This window comes from Macaca nemestrina, chromosome 6, assembly GCF_043159975.1.
Source record: "Macaca nemestrina isolate mMacNem1 chromosome 6, mMacNem.hap1, whole genome shotgun sequence".
Lineage (NCBI taxonomy): Eukaryota > Metazoa > Chordata > Mammalia > Primates > Cercopithecidae > Macaca > Macaca nemestrina.
In genome coordinates, this window is record NC_092130.1 from 137,369,279 (window position 1) to 137,390,095 (window position 20,817).

General features: G+C 36.3%; 1 protein-coding gene across 6 annotated transcripts in view; it reads right to left on the minus strand.

Moving 5' to 3' along the window:
* LOC105487487 (nicotinamide nucleotide transhydrogenase) overlaps positions 1-20,817 on the minus strand; it is a 101,140-nt gene that overhangs the window by 62,819 nt on the left and 17,504 nt on the right. For all 6 annotated transcript variants that reach the window (XM_011750952.3, XM_011750951.3, XM_011750950.2 and 3 more), the window contains 2 exons: positions 17,724-17,812; positions 13,652-13,839 (listed from right to left, as the gene is read on the minus strand). In XM_011750952.3, coding sequence (XP_011749254.2) covers positions 13,652-13,839; positions 17,724-17,812 — 277 coding nt within the window. The remainder of the gene's footprint in view (positions 1-13,651; positions 13,840-17,723; positions 17,813-20,817) is intronic.

A 20,817-nucleotide genomic window follows, 5' to 3' on the forward strand; every position in this document is an offset into this window, starting at 1 on the left:
AACCCATTTATCTCCTCTGATTTTACTCATTCAACCCCACAAAACAACTGTACAGTGGCTAACACAACTTTGAAAAACACACGTACATGTTTGCATCTTAATAATGATAAGTTGGGTGTTTTGTCCCTATTATTGCTCAGAAATTCAATCACTTTTAAAACAATAGCATATTATTTCACATAGGTTAACTTATTTGGTGCACAGACTGAAGGGTATCACTATAACAAGTTTAAAATGTTACTTAAGTCACACAAGAAAATTTAAAGACATGGAATTATTATAAATAAAAAGCACATAACCAAATAGTATGTAAGTTTAGATATATATTTATATACATGAATGTTTCTATTTATATATACATAAATATTATATAATACAATACATTACACATATTATACAGTTTGTAATAAATTCTATATCATATAACATTTAACAAAACCAGGGTATATTTGAGTGGTGAGGCTATTTTCTTCGCTGTGTTTTTCCTTATCTCCCAAATGTTTTAATTTTAAAATTAAAATATCTTTAATAAGGGCTACAGGGAATACAATCATGAATGTAACAGTGCAGCTGCCTTCAGGCACTCACATGTGGACTAATTTTTTGAAAATTCTGGAAAGTGCAGAAATAAAAATTGAAAACAGAAGGGAAAAAAATAAATCCAAAAAAGAAGCAAAATAGTAAATAAAAGCTCCAGATGAGCAAAACCTCAAAAGAATAGGTCCAGAGACAGAAACACTGAGAAGACAATTTCAAAATACTATCTTACCCTGGTAGCCTAATATAATAAAGTTTAATGCATAATAAATGCAGCATTACACAATGAAGAACAAAAGTAATATGATGATTAGTTAGGTATCTGGGTAAAAAATATCTACCCAAACCTAATACCATACATTAAACTCTAGAAATATAAGAATTAATTGTAAAAGAAGAGAATCAATTCATGAAGTGAAAGAAAAGAGGAAAAAGGAAACCTTGGTGAATATCTCTCCAGTCTGTGGCTAAAAAAAGCACTTCCTAAATTTAAAGCAATGAAGAAAATTACAAAAGAAAACATCAATAGATTTAAATATGAAAAATGTATATATTACAATTCTCAAGAAACAGACAACAATTGATGAAAAGCCCACAGAAATTTCAATAAAAACAAAACACTATAATCCTATAGACAGGTGAACAATAAATACAAATGGCAAATTCAATAAAAACAGTAAAAACAAATAAAAGTTCACTCAGTATGATATGGAGAGATCACAGGTGATCTTTATTTTCTACTTTGTACTTTACAGCATCTCCAATAAAAGCCACATATCATTTTTATTTTAAAAATAAAATAAAGTACTCCTGGATAATCACAACCAGTTTCTCCTTTAAGTCAAGGAGAAGTGGCGGTTTAAGAGTTGGTACTATGAGAACTAGAAGAACTTAGAAAAACCCCAACCTACTTACTTACCAATTGAAAAGCCTGACTCAAAATCACCTGCCCTCCCTCCCTTCTACAACAAATGACGCTATGCAGTTAGGGCAGTCTTTCAAGGACTGTACCAAAACACAATAAAGGGAGACACGGGCATAACTATACATGGAATACAAACAGGAAGATGTGTCAAGTTTTTTACATGTATAACATGGAAATGAATATATCCAATGTTTACAAATTCTTCAAATATAAAGAGATGCCCTCTACACCCCAGAGACAGCTTGGTGAAAGACCTAGATATAAAAGACAAAATAAGCACATCATTCTGACAAAGGCTTATAAAAAAGAAAATAATAATAAACACATCAGGTATTTTGAGACAGAACTGCAAAAGAAACAGGAAAATTAATAAAAGAAGGCAGATGAGAGGCATTTTTAAAGCCCAGTTGGGCTTTTCCCCCTTTTGAAGTTCATTTCTATTAATTTTATCATTTATCTGCAAAAGATGAGATACACAAAAAGATCATTATATTTCCTAAACCAGCCCCCTTAAAAAAAAATCAATCACTGTGACAGAATAAAATTAACAAAGAGAGAAAATTTTAAGAAATATTTTCTGACACAATACCAACTGTGGGTGAAGGATTTGGCATGATATCCAACTTTATGAAATATTTCTTGCTCCCTTCTGGTTTGTGGACGTTAAGTTCCCCTGGAAGGGTTTCTCAGTTCCCTCTCAGAGGGACTTATTTCCATACTTTTGCCAAGAAAACTGTAGGACGTCAAGCTCTCACAGTCATCATTCAAATATTCATTCATTCATTGACATAACTAATACTTACTTAGTGCCTCCCATGTGCAGGGTGGATGGAGGAAGAAAAATTTTACTTAGGCTCTAGGGTCTAATATTTTACAAATAAAAGTGGCTGCATTCAAAGGTTGGTTAACAATTTTATTACTAGAAGAGTTGGGTATTTAAAGCACTCATGTAAAAATTTGAATTATAGTTTCCCAATTGGTTGGTAGTTATTTGGAGTGAATAAAGGTACCACAGGTTAGTGTAAGTCATCCTTGAATCTCCATGTGCACCATGAATTGACTGTAGACTGAAAAACTGCCTCACACAAGTGTACTATTTCTTGATATATGCACATATGGCTGTGATTCACGTAAAATCATTTTTAAATGTTATTGAATTCATAGCATCTTTTCTCAACCATGTATTTTCTCAATAAATGAATACTAAGATGCAGTTTTAAAAGTAGTAAAATGAGAAACTGCTAGAAAAACTAACTTCTGCTTTGTTTTTTGTTTTTTCTCATCTGTGACTTGAGAAAAATTACTAATTTCTAAAAATAGCTTTAACAACTCATTGCTATGTAGCAAAAGAATATATCATTAGCTTCTTTACAGCACTAAATTCAAAAAGAGTCACACAGCTTAAACTAAACACCAAAGGCTAAAGATTTACCAGAAAATTCTGTAAGATATTATATCTTTTTGAATGAATCAGGCCTAACATGATAATCTGAAATCAATAAATTCACAGATTCTATCTTAACAGGAAAAGAACCAAACCCCCACACTTTAATCATACCAAAAAGAAAAAATAAATTAATTAATTAAGAAGAAACCACTAAAAATATTAAAAACAACAAGCCATGAAGATGAAATGGGTTTACCACAACATTTTATAATGATTCCAAGGAGCATTCAGCATTATTTACTGGAATTATTCAACAGCATGTAATCAGATGGGGAAATTCCTAACTTCCTGGTCTGTAAGGCATCAAATTAGAGGGTCTAAAAAAAAAACAAAACTTTCTGCTTTAACAAGTACATGAGATATTTAGCTCCACAGTAGCAAATAAATAATACGAATCATAGAATCTATTAATCCAAACCAAAATAGATTTCTCATGAACAAGTACTAGGCAGACAAGGACAATTTTTAATGTAATGTAGTCTCTACATTGACTAAATGTAAAATAGAGCAGGTAAAGAAAGATAGGCTGAACTTTATCATTTACATGGTAAGAAGCTTCATTATAACAACACAATGTTGCACTGAGTATTGCTAGTATCTACTCAGTATCCATTTTCTCCTTTTGTCACTATGCTGATTTTCATTTTTCCAACCAGCCCACGAGACATGACCTCAGAAACCACTTGTATTAGTCTGATCTCATATATTCTTTTATATATACATATATATATATATATAGAGAGAGAGAGAGAGAGACAGAGAGAGGGAGAGAGAGAGAGCTGCCCGAGACTGGGTAATTTATAAATGAAAGGGGTTTAATTGACTCACAGTTCCGCAAGGCTGGGGAGACTTCAGGAAACTTACAATCATGGCAGAAAAGGAAGCAAACATGTTCTTCTTCACATGGTGGAAGGAGAAAGAAATGAGTGCCCAGTGAAGGGGGAAGCCCCTTACAAAACCATCAGCTCTCATGAGAACTAGCTCACTATCATGAGAACAGGATGGAGGAAACTGCCCCCTTGGTTCAATTCTCTCCACCTGGTACTTCCCGTGATATGCGGGGATTATGGGAACAACAATTCAAGATGAGATTTGGGTGGGGGCACAACCAAATCATATCACCACTCCAGAGGCAGGCCTGGAAGGTCTAAGGGTAATCTTATCACCTTATTAGTGACTGGTTCAGATATCCAGGTGTAAGTTGAGGTACATCTCATTGCCCTACCTACAAGGATTGGTTCAGAAATGGTCATAAACCAATCGAGGTTAGCATAAATGAGGGAAAATTTGCTAAGGATTTCTGAAAAAGAAGTTTCCTTCTTTTTGCTCTTCAAGAGGGTGCCATCAGCACAGGACTACCTCCTCCTCTAAATATTGTGTTGTACATACTGGAGCCTGAAATTGTTGCTGCCTTTTGCACAGCACTGAGGATGAAGCCAACTCAGAGACGAGAGCATGAAGGAGCACAGTCAGGGTGTCCCAGCCCACACTTATCCACAGCTATAACTGGACTTCGTTCTGTTAACAGAACCCAAGAAATCGCCTACTTTAAGGCAGGTTGTGTTAGAATTTCTGTTTCTGGCAGCTAAAGGCATCCTAACGGATCCATACCAAAAGCTCTTTTAGCATTTCAAAATCACTGATGGGGTTAAAGTACTGAGTCTTAAGCTTTTAAAATGTTACCAATGATAACAAAAGGGTTTTTATACATATATGTATGCATATGAGAATAAAAAATAATAGATTATGTAAAATATAGAATATGGCAAGAAAGTACTGAACATCTAATTCACTAATCCATTTTCTAATGAGTCTCTGATTTAGCCAGCCCCACAGTACATAGAGCAACCCCTCTACTCTGTTTATCATAGATATGAAAGCTGTGTTCATGAGCCTAAAGAGATTCTGGCCCAAGTTTAAATAGTCAAGCAGAGTACTTTATATGTGAGCTTTATCCCTGGAACTACAGGAAAACTTTGCCTGCATAATTATTTGTATAAAGAACCAGACAGAAAGTCAGGCTGGCAAATAATTGGCTTTTACAAATTGGATCCCTTGAATTTTTCTAAATGTAATACTTATGAAATATGATTAGTCAACAGCATATTTTAGCAGATTAGAAAAATCCCTAAAGATCTATTTAAAGAAGAAACCTAAAAACAAGCTTTTACCTCATAATTAAAGAACATGTTTATAAAAATTTTGAAAGGATTAACTGAATAATTCACCTCTCAGAGCTGCAAAATTTTGTATAAATAAAAAGCAAAATTAGTCAAGATTTTACCATGGTTTCATGGGTTACAAAAATTCTCCAAACTTAAATGGTAGCACAAATAAGGAAATATATATTCTCATAGAAACTATAGCATTCTTTGAATTCCCTCCAACATAAGTATAGATGTACATTAGCTACCAAAATCCTTTAAAAATTGAAGCAATAAAATGGTATTACACATTCTGATTTTATTATTTTGTTAACATGAAAGAATTTAAAAGTGTTTTTAAAAATAGAAACAGTGCTGCTTATTTTCTTTCTTATGTCTTTCAACTTAGGTCAGAATGAGGTTAACTGGGAAAACAGCCTTAATAAAATGGATATCTTCAGCAAATTCAGATAAAAAACAATTAAGTCATGTTTCTCCGCAGGGAAACCCATGCCACATTGCCATCTAATAAATACTGGTTATGTAACTTCATGGGTGGATTCATGAGGGACCATCTTCAACGTTCCACATAATCCTTGAGAATGTCTGGATTTTTATTGCAAAAGTCAGTAAGATTTGTAATCCTGAGTCCCATCCAGAAGACGAGGCATCACCAATGGAAGAAAGAATTACAATAATGTTCTCTATGCCCAGCCCTACACAGGGTTTTTTCTTCATTCCTCAAAACAACTTTGCAAGGTAGAAATTTTTATTCACATTTCAGAGATAAGGAATCTGATATTCAGAGAGACAAATCAGCTGTTAAGTAGTAGAACTAGAATTTGAATCTACTCTATCTGGCTCTAAATCTATGACCCTTCCCCTGATTTCCAATGAACAGATCAAACACTAACACATTAAATTACAAAGCAGGGAAGAGGAAAGAGGCTGTTAGCTGTGCACAAAAATCTACATTTGTTATGGGCTGAATTGTGGCCACTGCAAAATTCTTATGTTGACACCCTAACCCCCAGTACCTCAGAATATGGCTGTATTTAAAGACAGGGCTTTTAAAGAGGTGATTACATTAAAATGAGTCTATTAGGGTGGGCCCTAGGACAACCTGACTGGTGTCCTTAAAAGAAGAGGAAATTGAAGCATAAAAAGAGAAACCAGGAATGCACACACACAGAGGAAAGACCATGTGAGGACACAGCAAGAGGGCAGCCATTCACAAGCCAAGGAGACAGGCTCAGAAGAAACTAATCCCACTGACACATTGACCTTATATATCCATCCTCCGGAACTCTGGGAAAATAAATTTCTGTTGGTTAAGCCACTAAGTCTGTGGTATTTTGTCATGGCAGCCCTAGCACACAAATACAATGTTCTCTTATTCCTGGGCACAGAGCTAGACAATTCCCAGCTTCCTTCACAGTTAGGTTTGGCCACGCAACTAAGTCTTAGCAAAAGAATGCAAAGCAGGAGTGATGTGTGCCATTTCCTGGCCTTCCATGCACACTCCTCCATCCCACTTTCCCTCTGGCTGGCTGAAATAGAGACAGTCCCAGAGCAACCTTCATAGCCTCATAATGATGATGGCAACACTGTCATAACCTGAATCCCCAAATGACCATATGAAAAAGAGCTGCCCACCAATGTGTGAACCTACCTATTACTAAGCAAGATGTAAATTTCTGTAACATCGGCGCCATTATGCATTGTTGGATTAATCTGTTACAGCAAAACTCATAGATTTAGGGCTAGACCACCCTAACTAATACTGAAGCACAAGAAAGTATAGGGAAAATGTAAGGAAGGAGATACAGAAACGCACATGGTAGGGAAGTACTAATACATTAGCAGTAATGCTATTTGTGTTGCTTTGCCAAAGACAGCCTCAGCCTCCCAATCCTTTACAAACCAGGGAAAGCCAGGAAGGAAGCATAATGCATACCAATATTGCAACATGCTTTGGGAGAAATAACAAACCAAACCAAAGTATAACTATGCCATAAATTATTCCTAACAGAACATTTGCTAAATGTAGCCCAGTCACTCACAAAATGTGCTCAAATACACCCTAAGAACAAGACTGATAAATAGCAATGGAAAAGCCACAGTTTTGGCATCCTCCACTTGAGGACAAGTTGCTCTATCTGCATTGAAAGCTATGAAGAGGTGTGTAGACAGCCTGTGGTTACCAACCCTTGATGTTGCAATACTTAAGTTTCTCTCTGTTCTTCAAAATGTCTTCAATATCCTCAAAACAAATGAAACTTTATATAACAATATTACAAAAGTCTATATAATCATAAAATACATTGAAGGGAGGGAATTACAGAACATGAATCAGATAATAAAAAAAGTAATATAATTCCAAAAGAGTTGGGAATCACCGATCTTATAGTTTTGTCCTTTGTGATCACAATGCATACAGTTTAATAAGAGAATGAATAATAAATCCTTACTTTTGGCAAAAACTTTAGTCATCAAAAACAATATTTCTTTGTAGAATTACACAACTAGAGAGTATCAGTTATTCTTGTATCAATGATTCTCTTGCCTGAAAGCACAAGTTTCAACAATTACCATGGAAAGTCATTCTTTTGCACTATATTTCCACTCCATATGAAAGATAAATTCAACAAGACAGATGGAAAACAAATGTTGATTTTCCAGGAGACTGCAACATCTCAGGTTCATACATGTAAGGAACTTGTATATTAGAGGAAAACACCTCCCACCCAATTCTCCAGAGACATGGAAAATTACCACAAAAGTCCACACCCTTTGAGGGGTATATTTTATAGATCCTAACAAGTATAGATAAAAACAAAAAGTATGGCCACTCTAATCTGGATTGTGCCTAAAAAGAGACACAAGTACATATGGCGTAAAGTATTTTAATCAACAATCGAGCAATGAATATGTTCCTTCCTCTCTGACAGGACACTTTCTAATTCCCAAACAGCTCTTCCACTACTTCCTAATTCTATCTCCTGAGAGGTCTAGCTAGCCAACCACCTCAAACTGCAGAATGGGCATGTGTCCCAGTTTTGAATAATTTAAGGAAGTTAAGTTCCCAGGCTTAAATTAGCTTCTGCAATATTCCTGTCCAAAAGTGAACCAACAGAGTGTTCTATCAGAATTTGTAGATACCACTGAAAAAAATGAAAGGAACTGTACCAACCAAGACCTAAAGAAGGTATCCAGAATTATTAGTTCAGCAACCTTTGCTAAGCCACCATTGTGTACAAAGCACTATGCCAAGCACTGGCATAAATCAAAGACTCCTGCTGCACTCAAAGGGAGACAAGATAACTAAGGAATGATGGGACTAAGCACTGCTGTAATAGGAAGAACAAGCAAAGTGCTTTGAGTGCAGGAAAAGGAAAAAACAACACTACTGCTGAGCAGGAGGCAATAGAAACTGTGGAGGATGTCGTAATTGAGTTGAGTAGGATTTCAAAAAGCAGGCAAGGGCAAGGATAGTATTCCAAAGAGAAGCAGCAATATGTGCAAAGGCAAAAAAGTATCTTGGCCCATTTGAGGAGATAATAGCAGTCAATATGGCTGAAATCAGGCCCAGAGAATAAGATATTAGTTTAACACGAGACCCAAAAGCTAAATCAGGACCAGATAATGAAAGTCAAGAAATACCTTCAAGGAATGCAAACTTTATACCACAGGTAATCGGGGAGTGGGAGACTATGATCCAACTCTGTTCAGTTTAGATGGTTTGCTTCATATAATGATGCTGGGAACCCAAGTCGCCCAAGCTACTGTCATCATTGCTAAAAATCCAGGCCTTAGAATAGCTATGGTTCCCCTAAATTAATAAGGACTAGACCTATAGCTGGGAAGCTATAGGACTTTAAGATGCTCATGATTTTTTAATTAAGTGGTCATCAGAAAGATTTTAAATGGAAAAGTTGGTTTCTGTCAGGTTAAACTTAGCATGTGCTCCATAGTTCTCTTCATTCTCATTGGAACTTAGGTGAAATTTGCCCAAGACACAGTTAGTGCAAAATCACCATGATTCCTTCTCACGCCATACCATACTCCCCTCCCCAACGTACTTATCGGATTTTCAACCTGATTCAGTCCCTTCCTGATTAACTCTTCTATGTCTACGACAAGTCTCTCTAAAAGGGTTTCAGATCATTAGGGATGCTAAAAAATCTTGTGTCTCAAAAGGCTTAGCAGAAAAGATTATGAGCACAGCCTGAACATTACCAGAGAGCAGGGCTGCCTTACTTTGGGCTGCCCCAAAGGTCAATGAGCTGTACAGGAAAGTAGAGAGCTTTTCTTTATGTGCACAGCACCACAAAGTGGGGCTGTCAGCTTGGCCCCATCCTCAAGCTACCTGCATTAAGTGAAATTCTCACCTTTAATCCATCACTCAACCCAATAGGGGGGTGAGATGATGGTATAAGATATCAGGCAGCATAACAACTAGCTAGCTACAGAACTATCTCATTCCACACACAATCTATGTAAGTACAAGTTCATTGTTTTTTCAAGACCACCAAGTGACATATACCTAGGACAATAAAAATGTACTAACTCCGTAAAGTTGCTCCCTGAAACTAGTTACTTACCTGTGTCTGCCTCTCAACATTCTTATCCATGCCAGGTCTTCGGTCCAGCCTTCCAGGGATCTCAATCTATAAATCTTAGCTTAGAGAATTTCTGACATTTGACTTAATCCCCTTTGAATCCACTCAAGGAAAACTTCAGAACAATTTCTGCTCTGAGGGTCATTCAAGAGTCAGCTACACCATCAGGGCACCCAGGCAAAGGCTCAGGACATAAAGCAGTAAAGGTATAATGCCAAGGACACTGTTTTCCAAAGGGCATTTGTACCTTCATGTACTCTTTCAGTCATTTTTGTTAAATGCTCATGTTTTCTGTTTTCAGTGTCCCACAGATAGGAAAGATCTTTAGAAAAATCACCTTTTCCCATATAATATTCCAATTCACTTTTTTCTTTCTTCTTTTTTTTTTTTCAAAAGAAAGTAAAGGCCCTTTTCAGCCGGCCTTTTGAGGGTGAGCTCTGAACTGAGGTACTGATCAAGGACTTTCTGCAAGTTTAATGTGAAGATCGTGGCTTCAGAGAACAAGAAAGGCTTAGTGGAACAGATTAATAAAACTTCTTCAACTAGACTGTAAGATTGTCATACAGTCTGACCTTTTACTAAAGTATACTAACTATAAGCTACTTATAAAAAATAAAATATTATGGGGAGTGGGGAAGGCCCTGAAAGTCAGTATGTGTTTATAAAATAAATCTTCAGTACTATCACTGACATCTAGCTCTGTAATCAATAATAAATCTAAATACTCTATTTGAATTATCCCTAGTTCTTTAAAGTATGAGTTGACTAAATAAAACTAGCTTCCTAGCCACATGGCTTACTCCATGAGCAAATGTTTTAGCACCCTCTACTGGCCGCTTGTTACATCTAATCCTCTCATAACTTCCCCCACAATGCGCAGCTGCTTCTCAGAGGGCAGATGGTGGCTGCAGCATGTCACCCCATTCCTTCCTCAGAACCACCTGTGAAACAGCTGAGCCAGGAGCCACTGCCACACACGAAAAGGATGAATCCTGAAGTGCTCTCCTGACACTGCTTGTGCATGAGTTATGTCTTCACTGACAGATTTCACAACTACCCTGGGTCCAGGGTTCGATCTGCATGCACCTCCCGGAACCAACCACAGGCCTCATTTCTACAATTACAGATGCTCCCCTTGCCTGAGCCCTGCCGAGACCCCATATCAGCCCCCTGCCTGTCTGCTTCATCTAGCCGCTCTGCGGGGACGCGGGTATCTGGAGAGACCAGCTCACCTATCACCTGGGTTAACAGAGGACAGAAAGAAAAACACATTTGGGAGGCTTGTTTTCCCCCACAAGCTCACAGATCTGATGCCAATCAATTCTTTGTCCTTAGGTTTATATTAACCAGGTTTTTTGTTGTAGGGGAAGGTACTGGAGGAGAGTTTCTCCTCTTTCATAGCCTAATGACAAAGCAAATTCTAATAATCCACAGTACCTCAGAGAAAGTGAGGCTCCTTCACTAGGATCTAACATAAGCAACCAGGAACCCTTTAAGCTCTCATTATGTGGTCCACTTTCTTTCAGAAAGGAAAAAATTAGAATCAGCATGGTATTCATTATTCAATAACAAAAGGAAAGGATAGGTGAAGAGAAGAGGTGAGACTATAAAATGTGGACAGTTTGCTCATGCCCAAATCTTGCTAGATCAAGCTACTGCTTACTGATTAATAAACACTTATTGGTTTGACATCAGTCATGTACTGAGTACAAAATACTCTTTAGAAGGAGATTTGTAAAGGGACTAGAAAGTAATTCCTTCAATCAAAAAGCTCACAATTTGGCTGAAAACATGTCAAATGAAATAATTTAAAACTGACATAGGGTCATTTCCATAAGTAAAAATATACACTGAAAATTCCATAAATACATATACATACAAAGTCCCCTATCTCTCTCTCACACATATATGGAAAAAAAAAGATCAAAATATTCATAACAGTTATCTCTCTGGTAGAATTTCAAATGATCTGGATTTTTTTTCTTATTTATCACTACTGTTTGAATTTCCTACAAGGAGAAGGTAGTATCTTACCAAAGAAAATGTAAATAAATTAACAATCAATTTATCAAGGGTTTGAGCAGAGGAACCTGCTTATGAATATAATACTGTACATACATCAACAAATGGTGCTGGGATAATTGGCAAGCCACATGCAGAAGAATGAGGCTGGATCCTCATCCCTCATCTTATACAAAAATCAACTCAAAGATGGATCAAAGACTTAAATCTAAGACCTGAAACCATAAAAATTCTAGAACATAACATCGGAAAAACTCTTCTAGACACTGACTTGGGTAAAGAGTTCATGAACGAGACCCCAAAAGCAAATGTAACAAAAACCAAGATAAATACATGGCACTTAGTTTAACTAAAAAGCTTCTGCACCGCAAAAGAAATAGTCAGAGTAAACATACAACCCATGATGGGAGAAAATTTTCACAAACTATTTATCTGACAAATCACTAATATCCTGAATCTAAAAGGAACTCAAACAAATCAGCAATAAAAAAAATAAATAATCCCATCAAAAAGTGGACAAAGGACATGAATAGACAATTCTCAAAAGAAGATATACAAATGGCCAACAAACATATGAAAAAAATGCTCAACATCACTAATGATCATGGAAATGCAAATCAAAACTACGAGATACCACCTTACTCCTGCAAAAATGGCCATAATTTAAAAATCAAAAAATAACAGATATTGTCATGGATGTAGTGAAAAGGGAACACTTTTACACTGCTGGCGGGAATGTAAACTAGTACAACCACTGTGGAAAGCAGCATGGAGATTCCTTAAAGAACTAAAGTAGAACTACCATTTGATTCAGCAGTCTCACTACTGGGTATCTACCCAAAGGAAAAGAAGTCATTATATAGAAAAGACACTTGCATACTCATGTTTATAGCAGCACAATTCGCAGTTGCAAAAATATGAAACTCGCCTAAATGCCCATCAACCAACGAGTAGATAAACATACATATACATATATACACACACCATGGAATAGCACTCAGCCATAAAAAGGAACAAAATAATGGCATTCACAGCAACTTGGATGGAGGTGGAGACCATTATTCTAAGTGAAGTAACTCAGGAATTAAAAACTAAATACTGTTAAAAGTGGAAGCTAAGTTATGAGGACACAAAGACATAAGAATGATATAATGGGCTTTGGGGACTCAGGGGTTAAGAGTGGGAGGGGGTTGAGGGATAAAAGACTAAACATTGTGTACAGTGTACACCGCTTAGGCGACAGGTGCACCAAAATCTCAGAAATCACCACTAAAGAACTTTTCCATGCAACCAAACACCACTTGCTCCCCAAAAGCTATTGAAGTTTTTTAAGTTGCAGAGAAAATAATAGTAATAATAATCTTTTCTAAATAAATAGTGTTTTATTCTCCGGAAAAAAAAAAATTGTACATACAGTATAATCTATGAACTTACACAAAAACTCACAAAAGGGCTAGGCGCGGTGGTTCACGCCTGTAATCACAGCACTTTCGAAGACCAAGGCAGGCGGATCACCTGAGGTCAAGAGCTCGAGACCAGCCTGGCCAACATGGCAAAACCCCAACTCTACTAAAAACACAAAAATTAACCAGACGTGGTGGTGGATGCCTGTAATCCCAGCTACTTGGGAGGCTGAGGTAAGAGAATCGCTTGAACCCAGGAGACGGAGGTTGCAGTGAGCCGAGACCATGCCACTGCACTCCAGCCTGGGCAATAAGAACGAGACTCCATTTCAAAAAAAAAAAAAAAAATTTTTCACAGAAAAAATACTTGAAGAAAATTATTAATGACTATGAATTTTGTCATATGTTTTCTCATTTTCTAGTACTTTTATAATAGAAAGCACTAGATCCTTCCTTAAAGAAATTCAAATGTTAAGCAATCATTCACTCTTGCTATTAAAAAAAAAAAAAGTAAAAGTGCTTTTAAAATAACCATTTACTTAATGGCATACCTGGAATAAGTGCTGTGCTGATAAGGATGTCTACCTCCTTGCATTGTTGAGCAAAGAGTTTCATTTCAGCTTCAATGAACTCTTTGGACATCTCTTTTGCATATCCTCCTTGTCCCTCACCAGATTCCTTCAAGTCCACCTCCAAGGGCTCAGCACCAAGAGACTTGAACTGTTCCAAAGCTGCAGCTCTAGGGTGATTGTTAAAGTGGAAACAGTAGTTATTTCAGGCCCTAATAAAGAAGTCAAGATCATCATTTACATCTACCTTTTTAAGAACAACAAACTATATATTCAAAAATCAACAGTCCCTTTGATGTCATACTTGTTTCAAATATTTTTCTAAAGGCAAGTAACATATTTAAGAGAATATTCTTTTCTGAAAGAAAAAAAACTACTGAGAATTCCAACTTCTACTTAGTTAAGTTGCAAAAGCAATTACACAATTGCCAACTCCAGTAATCAATTGTGTTCCTTATGACCCCGGTGTGGATGATGATGTGATATCTGATATATATCAGGATTTGATATCATTCATATCATTCAAGATGAGGTTTTTTCACTTGAAAATATTCTGAATTTGTTCTTATTAGAGACTTTTCCCACAAAAATAACTCTTACATGTAAAATTATTCTAATAAAGTGACTTTTTTGCCCCCCACCCTGTCCTCATTAAATTGTATTTGCAAAAAATAACCTATAAATAGTAGTAAAGGGTAAAATGTGAAAAGCCAACACATTTAAATTTTATAAAAATAAATTCAGTTTTAAATAAATAAATAAATGCTAACCAAGTACTGTCTCCTGGTTGGAAAACCAGAGCCAACAAAGACCTCAGCTCTGTGGTGGACATACGTGTAACTCGTCAATATCCATTCCACTGTGGTAAATCCCAAACCCACCTAATGACAATAATCAATCAGGGTACTTGTTAAAAGTTCAAATTCCCAGGTCCCTTCCCAGACCCACTGAATTATAATCTCCAGCAAGCAGGCCAGACGCTATATTATTTTTAGCAAGAGCTGCAGTTCATCCTTGTCATCGCGGAAGTTTGGGAAACCATGATCTGAGCCAATAAATCCCTAGCAACCATCATGTTCAAGAGTATGCATAAAGGGTAGGACATACAGTCCACAGTTGAGCACTAGAGGTTCTCCCTCTGCTGGCTTGAGCAAGGAATCTGGTAGCCCAGATTTTCCCCTGGAGGTAAAGTTGCAACCACAAGTGGAATCAGCCTTAGGAGGAAGCCAAAGCCAAGGACAGCAGAGAGGAGTGACAGAAACTGGTCCTTGATAGCACCAAGGAGCATCTCACTCTAATGTGAAAAGGAAGTCATTCCCCTGGATTCTCAGTTAGAAGAAATAATACATTTTCTTATGTTTTAAGCCAATATGTGTGTATGTACACACACATATATATACACATCTATATATATATGCACACATATATATGTATATAAAATAATCCAAATTTTGTTCAAAAGTCATATATATATATATATATATATATATATATATAACTCTATCAGAAATTATACCAAAATATCACTAGCAATTATATCTGGCTGATAGAACTATAAAAAGTATTTTCACATTCATCCTTATATTTCTCTGTATTTTTCAATAATGAATTCACATCATTAGAAATATGTTATTTTTAAATCTTTGTTGTTATACCTTTGCCCATAAAATAATCTCATCATTCAAAAATATTATAACATATTAGCATTTAAAATGTGTATATCTTTTGACTCCAATATTTCCTTAGAATTTATCTAAGGAATTTATCTGGGGAATTGGTTCCATGACCCCACTCAGATATCAAAATCCACGGATGATCAAGCCCCTTATAAAAGACAGTGTAGTATTTGCACATAGCCTACATACATCTTCCCATAGCCTACATACATCTTCCCAAATAGCTTAAATCATCTCTAGATTATTTATAATGCCTAATAAATGTAAATGTTATATAAATAGTTGTTATATCATATTATTTAGAGAATAATGACAAGAAAAATGAAATTGGTACTAGCTCAGTACAAACACAAACATGTTTTCTGAATATTTTTGATCTGGTTGAACCCACAGATAATAGAACATGGATACAGGGCTTACTGTATGTACATGTAAGTGTATATTGAACTACAGAGTACTGTGTAAATATAGCAAAAAATGTCCATTTATAGAGGCCTAGTTAAATAAATTGCTGTACTTCTATACAATGGAATCTTCTGCAGTCATTAAAAACATTAATATGTAAGGAAAGATCTTCATGATCTACTGTTAATTGAAAAAAGGTAAATGGAACAGTAAAATTACATTTTTAATTAATGTGTAGAAGAGGGAACACATGAAAAAAATTACCACTAGGCAGTGAGACTTTACGGTATTTTATTTTCTGTTCTTGTGCTTTTTCATATTTTTCTGAATTGGAAGAATAATCATGTACTATTTTATGACAGGAAAGAAAGCAAGGTTTTTATATATTTAAACTTTGTGATAAAGGCATTAGGCAAGATAATCACTATTGCTAAGAGGAGTATCTTCTAATTATTGTTTGAAAGAATTCAAAAGTCAGACCATTTAAATACCATTGGGCAATGAGCTGTCTGTAAGTTTTTAGGATATTTAACTGAAAATACATACCACTCAATCTTCCAACAAGAATTTAAAATCAAGTATGCTTTGGATTTCATATTTATAATATGAAACCAACCCCATCTCAAAATAGTGACTAGAGTAACTAATGAGCTATAATTCTTAGAAAAGTATTCAATCAGTTCAGTCACATCTTTCTTCATTGTATACTTGAGATACCTGTATAATGAACTTAATAAATTATAAAGAAAGATTGAGTTTTTGTATTTTTATAATATAAGCAACAGCCATATTCTAGCCGTTGATTCTGTACACAATCTAAAAAATGACATCAATATACTAAATTCTCAGTAGTTCACCCACCACCAAGTTTCAAATCATCTTTAGGTCAAATACATACATTTCTATTTTAATACTACTGTCCACTACAATGAAAACTTAACCTGCTTTCTACTGGCTTGGAGGTCTTGAGAAAACTTCACATCAACAAACAGTAAAAATAAAATGACAGGATCAATGGCATGTTTAACTCTAGCTGTGCTTGGTTTGTGTCCTGGTTACTTTGGAAATGACTTATTTTCTCATTTCAGCAGGACAGCTTTTTATCAGTATATCACTTTAACTCTAGATAAAGACTATTAACCATATTCTATGGAACATTGTTTACTCTGAAAAGTGACATTCTTCCAACTTTGAATGGTTGCTTTCTTTTCTTTTTTGATCATTCTATATTCAGGATTAACAGTAGTATTATTCCTCCAGTACCCTCAGCTGATAATAAATAACTACATTTTTCAACCTCAAAAATTATTAAAACACATATTAACAGTACTCAACTGACATTTAATAAAATCCAGTGTCTAGTGTCTTCTGAAATGAAGAAGAATTTTAATCAAACTTCTCTTTAAAAACAATCTAGGAAAATGTGTATATGTCTGCGTTAAAGAAATAGAGTATATTTCTTTATAAATCAAGTACTTTCACCCAGGGGCTCAAAAATTATCAGAAAAATATATGCAGCTCTATCTTAACATAAAACGCAGGAAGCATAAATAATGCAGTAATAATAATTCACATGGTGCTAGTCAAGTGAAGTGCCAATCAGCTTTATTTGCTTCTATCCATTCAAGGTAGGGCATGCCCCCACTCAGCCAGGGCATCTTTGTTCATGCCCTAACTAGTGCCTAAAAGCATTCTGAACAGAAATAGGTAAAGCAACATGTTAGAAACTCAGGATAGAAAGAATTCTGGTCCCACTGTCAATCCACCAAAGAAAACAGAGTTGTGAGTTGTTAATTTAAGGAATACATTTTCACTTTGCATTAACTTTTAAAAAGTGGAAACGTTTTTAAATGGAAAGAGCTTATAGACCAGTTGCAATGTGCTACTTCAGTTTATAAGTTTTAAGGAAAGTGTAACATGCCCCTGAAACAAAACGTTTTTACCTTAACATCAGTCACTAGTAAAGCACTCACCTTGTGTCAAACCCTCGAACGATTGCACCCATCGACTTTGCTGCGCCTGCAGAAGCAAGCCCAGCAACACCACCACCAACTATCAGAATCTAGAAAAGAAGATAGACCCAGTTATGTATTAAGGCTCATTATCAACTAATAATGAAAAATCATCAGCTAACAATTATTGGTGCCTAGTATAAGTTTAGCATCAATAAATGGCGGTGCTGATGGTGATGATGATGATCAGCCCTTAGTAACTGTATGGAGCACATAGACTATTCTTTAACTGAACCACCACTGATCTTAAAATTTTATGAAAGAAACAACTGCTAGCAAAGGCCAACAACAATTCACTAAAAATAGCCTAATACTCAGCATATCCATGTAAAAGCGACCTAAGCATGATCAGCATTACATATGTTGAAGATTAACAGATTCTTTTCCACTATCTAAAAGTTCCTTCTACTAAAAGTCCCAGTGTGGCAATCTAACTACCTTTACCCTACCAAATTATAAGGTTTTTCTTTGTTCATCAAACATCAAAATATATTTCAAAGATGGGTACAACATTGGTGAAACATCTACCCCAACCTCTATTTTGAGCCAAAATGCTTCTGAAAGGAACAGCTGATGAGCAACCACAATTCTGAACCATTTTGAGCAACTCTCCCTAAGTCTGAAGCAATGAAACTAATGTCCCTAATCATGAAGGATCAGCAACAAGAGAACAAAAGAATTCCTCAGAAACAAGAGTCTCCCCCGCCTTCTAAGAAACAAAGTAAGAACAATATTGTCTCCAGTCTGGAATGGGCCTTCCAGAGTAAAGTCCTGTTATATATCCCATAAACAGTCAATTGAAAGCAACACTTTGTTCCTGTAGAAAAAATGCCACCCACAGAATCAGTGAAGCTTATAAATTGACACCCACCCATCATGCCCACATGTCCTTCTGCCTTTACAAAGACAAGGCTAGTCAGACTGTGCGCCAGTGAGCTCTGGGCAGTGTCTCAAAGGTCACATGAATTGATCTTGATAATGATGCTGTGTTTGGGGACAAGGGGAAGTCTATAGGAAAGGGGGCAAAAAGTGACCAGAGGGAATAAGCAGGCTCTAGGCTCCAAAGCACCAACCTCTTCCACACAGGAGCTCCATCACCACTGAAAGAAAGAGAGAAAGAGAGAAAGAGAGAAGAGAGAAAGAGAGAAGAGAGAAAGAGAAAGAGAGAAAGACAGGAGAGAGAGAAAGAGAAAGAAAGAGTAAGAGAGAAAGCAAGAAAGCGAGAAAGCAAGAAAGAAAGAGTAAATAAAAATAAGTAAAAGTCACATGACTTGGCCAAGTTATCCTGAATCAAGACATAACAACAACAACAACAACAACAACAACAAAAACCCATACTTTAAAAAACAGAATTACACAAAAAGAGCAGATCTTACTATAGAAATTTACTTTTTCTTTCTAAAGCATGGAGTAAAGAAAAAGACACAGAAAATAAGGGTCAGAAAGCTTAGGTCAAAATCCTAACTCTGTTACTAACTTGTTCTGGGTGATCTTGGGCAAGCTGCTTATCATCTGCAATACAGCAATCAAAGTGCCTTCTCAGACTGTTGTTACATTAAACAATGGAATCTAACCAAAGCACTTACTGCTAACTGTTACACTGTAGGCATATGCTCAAGAAATAGTACGGGGCCAGGCAGGTGGCTCAGGCCTGTGATCCCAGCGCTTTGGGAGGCCGAGACAGGAGGATCCCTTGAGCTTTGGAGTTCAAGACCAGCCTGAGCAACATAGTGAATCCTGTCTCTATTAAAAAACAAGAAATAAAAACCTAAAAAGAAAAAAAAGAAATAGTATGGGAAAGGGCAGGAGAAAGGAAATAACTTTAGGAACACTGTTTGTGTTCACTCATATAACTTGCTCCTCCTCTGGCCTTCCCCATCTGAGTAAAGGCAGTAACTATGCACAATAGTTTAAGCCAAAATGGGGAATTTGTCAACTCCTCCCTTTGCACATATTTCCATTTCCAATTCATCAACAAGTACTACTGGTTTTAACTCCCAAAGATCTCCCCTAATCCAGATAAAATCCTTCACCTTTCTCTACATTTCTGGTGCTGTCATCTTCCCAGGTACAACCAATTGCTGACAGATCTTGCCTTCACCCTACTATCCATTCCCCCACAGAACAGCCACATGATTTTTTTTAAATACTAAACCAAACATTTCCCTCATCTGCAGGAGAACCCAAAGTCTATAACATGACCTAGAAGAGAGGCCCCACATGATCCAGCCTAGACCTTCCTTTCCGACATCATCTCAGATCACTCATCTTGTTCACCACACTCCAAGACCAACGGTCTTCTTTATTTTTCCAGAACCTAAATACTGGAATCCTAAATGCTTGGAATCCTTAAACTCTTGTTTCCTTCTTCCATGCTTCAAATCTCAGCTCAAAGGTCAGACGAAGCTTCCCCATACCTCTGCTAAAGTGACCTGTGCCCATTACTGTCATATCATACGGTTCATTTTTTCCTGTGTGAAATTATCTCATGGCCAGGTGCAGTGGCTCATGCCTGTAATCCCAAAATTTTGGGAGGCCAAGACAGGAAGATTGTTTGAGCTCAGGAGTTCCAGATCAGCCTGGAGTGAAAACTCCATGCAGAGTGAGAACCTGCCTCCAAAAAAAAAACCAAGTCAAAAATAATAATAATAATAAAATAAAATTCCCTCAGGTATTTATTTGATCTTTTGTCTCCTCACTGTGACCCCCACTGGAGTGTAAGTTTTGTGCAGCAGGGATTTTGTCTTGTTCACGCCATATCCCCAGCTCCTAGAACAATGCCTCACATATCATTGTCTTGGGCCACATATAAAATACACTAGCTAACACCAACAATTGCTGATGAGCCAAAAAAATAAAATGGCAACAAAAATCACATAATGTTTTAAGAAAGTTTACAAATTTGTTTTGGGCCGCACTCAAAACCATCCTGGGCCACATGTGGCCCACAGGCTGTGGCTTGAACAAACTTGTTTTAGCAGGTAAGAACCCTTCATGTTTAAAGGAAATCCAAATAAAAGACTGTATTATGCAATCCACCTTAATGAGCTGTACC